The sequence below is a fragment of the Echinops telfairi genome, unplaced genomic scaffold (assembly GCF_000313985.2).
Source record: "Echinops telfairi isolate 266 unplaced genomic scaffold, ASM31398v2 ScPeMD7_7420;HRSCAF=8458, whole genome shotgun sequence".
NCBI lineage: Eukaryota > Metazoa > Chordata > Mammalia > Afrosoricida > Tenrecidae > Echinops > Echinops telfairi.
In genome coordinates this window covers 39943119-39945635 of record NW_022111320.1, presented here as the reverse complement: position 1 = coordinate 39945635, position 2517 = coordinate 39943119, and the positions used below count along the sequence as shown (strand labels likewise).

At 50.3% G+C, this 2517-nt stretch overlaps 1 protein-coding gene across 1 annotated transcript in view; it reads left to right on the top strand.

Annotated features, from left to right (window-relative positions):
- KCNH8 (potassium voltage-gated channel subfamily H member 8) overlaps positions 1-1925 on the top strand; it is a 420233-nt gene extending 418308 nt beyond the window's left edge. The window contains exon 16 of the mRNA XM_004704022.2: positions 1118-1925. Within this exon, the coding sequence (XP_004704079.1) occupies positions 1118-1831 (714 nt within the window). The 3' untranslated portion in view covers positions 1832-1925. The remainder of the gene's footprint in view (positions 1-1117) is intronic.
- The last annotated feature ends 592 nt before the right edge of the window (positions 1926-2517 follow it).

Here is a 2517-nt window from a genome sequence, read left to right as displayed (position 1 = left end):
TCACACATCCCCCTTAAAAATCTGATGAAAGCTGAATGTCTTGCTAGGTACTTGAACCAAGCACAGATCACACAGGCTATAGAGGGTTCAGGGTTCACTGATTGCACCCAGAACACAATGCTTATCTATACTTCCCTACCTGGCAAGTCTTTTACTTTCCTTCCAAATTTTGGCAGCTTTCTTGTTTCGTTTCCTTTGCCTGTGAACTCTTTCCCTAGCAATTCTGGTGTGAGATTTCACAATCGCTGGAGGGCAGTTTGTCCTGCACCTCCATTCTGTATCGATCTCAGCCTGAGTATGACAGACGTAAGAGCTACTATTTACAGGTGCTCTCTGGGTATGTACTTGCGTTCTCAAGGCACGTGCTTGGCTGAGTGTCGTAGGTCCAGAATCCACCACCGGCATTGTTTTGAGATCTCCAGAGCGAGTTTTACACCAAGCTGTGCATCCCAGCGCTTCAGAAGCAAAGGACAACTATTGGCATTTGAGAGTGAGAGATGACGGACAGCTAGCACTAATTTTAGTCGGCACCACGGATTGATAGCTCCAGACTAATTATGTCTCCCAGGGGCCTTCAGGGTGCTGTGGGTGAAGCATTGGTCCACTAACTGCAAAGTCATCGTTCTCCTCCTGAGAAAGCTGTCTGCGCCTGTAAAGAATTCATCTTGGAAATACTATATGGGCCCAGTATGAGTTGAAAACTATTTGATGGAGGTGAGGTGGGATTTTTTATATATATACATTTATTTCAGGAGTCTCTGGTGAAACTGGTTTGGGGCTGCCAAAATTAGGGACACCTCAGAAGAAACACCTTATGGTGCACATCAGACCAGTCCCAGTCACTGTAAACTCCACAGAGTTTAAGTTCTACTCCGCAGCACGTGAGCTTTCCGTGAGTCAGAATCAACTCCAAAGCATCCTTTTTTTTTTTTCCAGTATCTCTCAGAATAAGAATGGCTTTAGATGAGGATGTCTCCCCAATCAGGGGCCTGTGCGGCTGGATTTGGAGCAGCTTTGTGGACCTTCCCGTTGACTGATTGATTTTCCCTGTTCTGAAATCTCACCGCCTTGGCCACGACCTTTATCTGCTGTCTTTTGCTTTGCTTTCCCCGCACAGGTAACAACGTTGACCCAGAAGGTCTCCCAGTTAGGCAAAGACCTGAGGAACGTGGTACAACTTCTGGAAAGGGTTCTGTCACCCCAGCTGCCCTCGAGAGTTTGCGCTGCACACGTGGCCTCGCTGGACCCGTCCAGGGAGAGCCTCCCGACCAGGACGGCCCGGGGGCCGCACCAATCCCGCCTGCACTGGCGGCCGGGCGCCGATGCTGACAGCCAAGCACCGCTTTGTCCCGGAAACAATGTCACCTCCGACATTTGGCGCGTGGGTCCCTCCTCTGTGGGGAGCAGCCCCCAGCGAACTGGAGCTCCTGAGCACACTCCTACAGCCAGTGAACTTTTTCCTTCCCCGGACCTGGAGGAGTCACCTGCCCACTACCAGGTGGCCCACGAAGGTCACTGGCCGTTTTTAAGGTGCATCTCTCCCCCTTCAGACTCCACGCTGTCGCCTCTACAGTCCATCTCGGCGACGCTCTCGCGCTCGGCCTCCGTGTGCTCCTCCTCGGAGGCATCCCTGCACCTGGTCCCCCCCAGCAGATCCCAGGAGGGCGGCTTCGGCCAAGCACCGGTTAGTTCCTTCAGCCTGGAAAACTTGCCAGGATCTTGGGATCGGGAAGGAATGGCCTCCATCACGGCCAAACCCATGGAAAATTTCCCACTGGAAATTGTCACCAGCACAGCCGACGTGAAAGAGAGCAAAGCCATGAATGTATGATACCAGCGCAGGTGACCCAGCTGCTGGACCAAGCCCCCCACTCACTGCATGACGGCTTTCATTTGCCTTTTTTTTTTGCCTCTGGCAGGCAAGAGGACCGGACAAAGGTGGCCCTTGAGCAGAAGACAGTGTGAGGAGCCAGGGAGAGGCAGAAGCCCCTCCATACTGTAGCCAACAATTTCTAGATCCTAGAAGTATGAGAGAAACTTTTTTCCCCTGTACAGGTATTAAGTCACTGGTCTGTTTGACAGACTTTGGTAAACTTCCCCAGACCCCGAGGGTCTGAGCAGCTAGAAGTCGGAGACAAAGGACTTGGAGTAGGGTTTGTCCTGGGTGGCTTTTGTGAAATGCTGCAAAGGCTGTTTCCTGAGTGCCTGATTGTCATTCCTGAACAATATATCCATAGCACTGTTGGCCTCGGGAGGGCGTATCACCTGCTGATCTATTTTTCCTTTTGTGAAGGCAAAGGGACAATTATCACTGCATGTCCCCTGCTAGACAATCGTCGGATAGAGTCGGTGGCCGGTGGCTAGCTTTTGCACGTCATTTGCCATGTAAATGAAAATGTCTTTATTTATCCAAAAAAAAGGCTATTTTTATATCCTTGGTATGAAATATGAAATATGTATTTAAACTATTTATAAAGAAGTGAATGTTTTCTTTTCTTTTTGGTAAAAGGGGCGGGG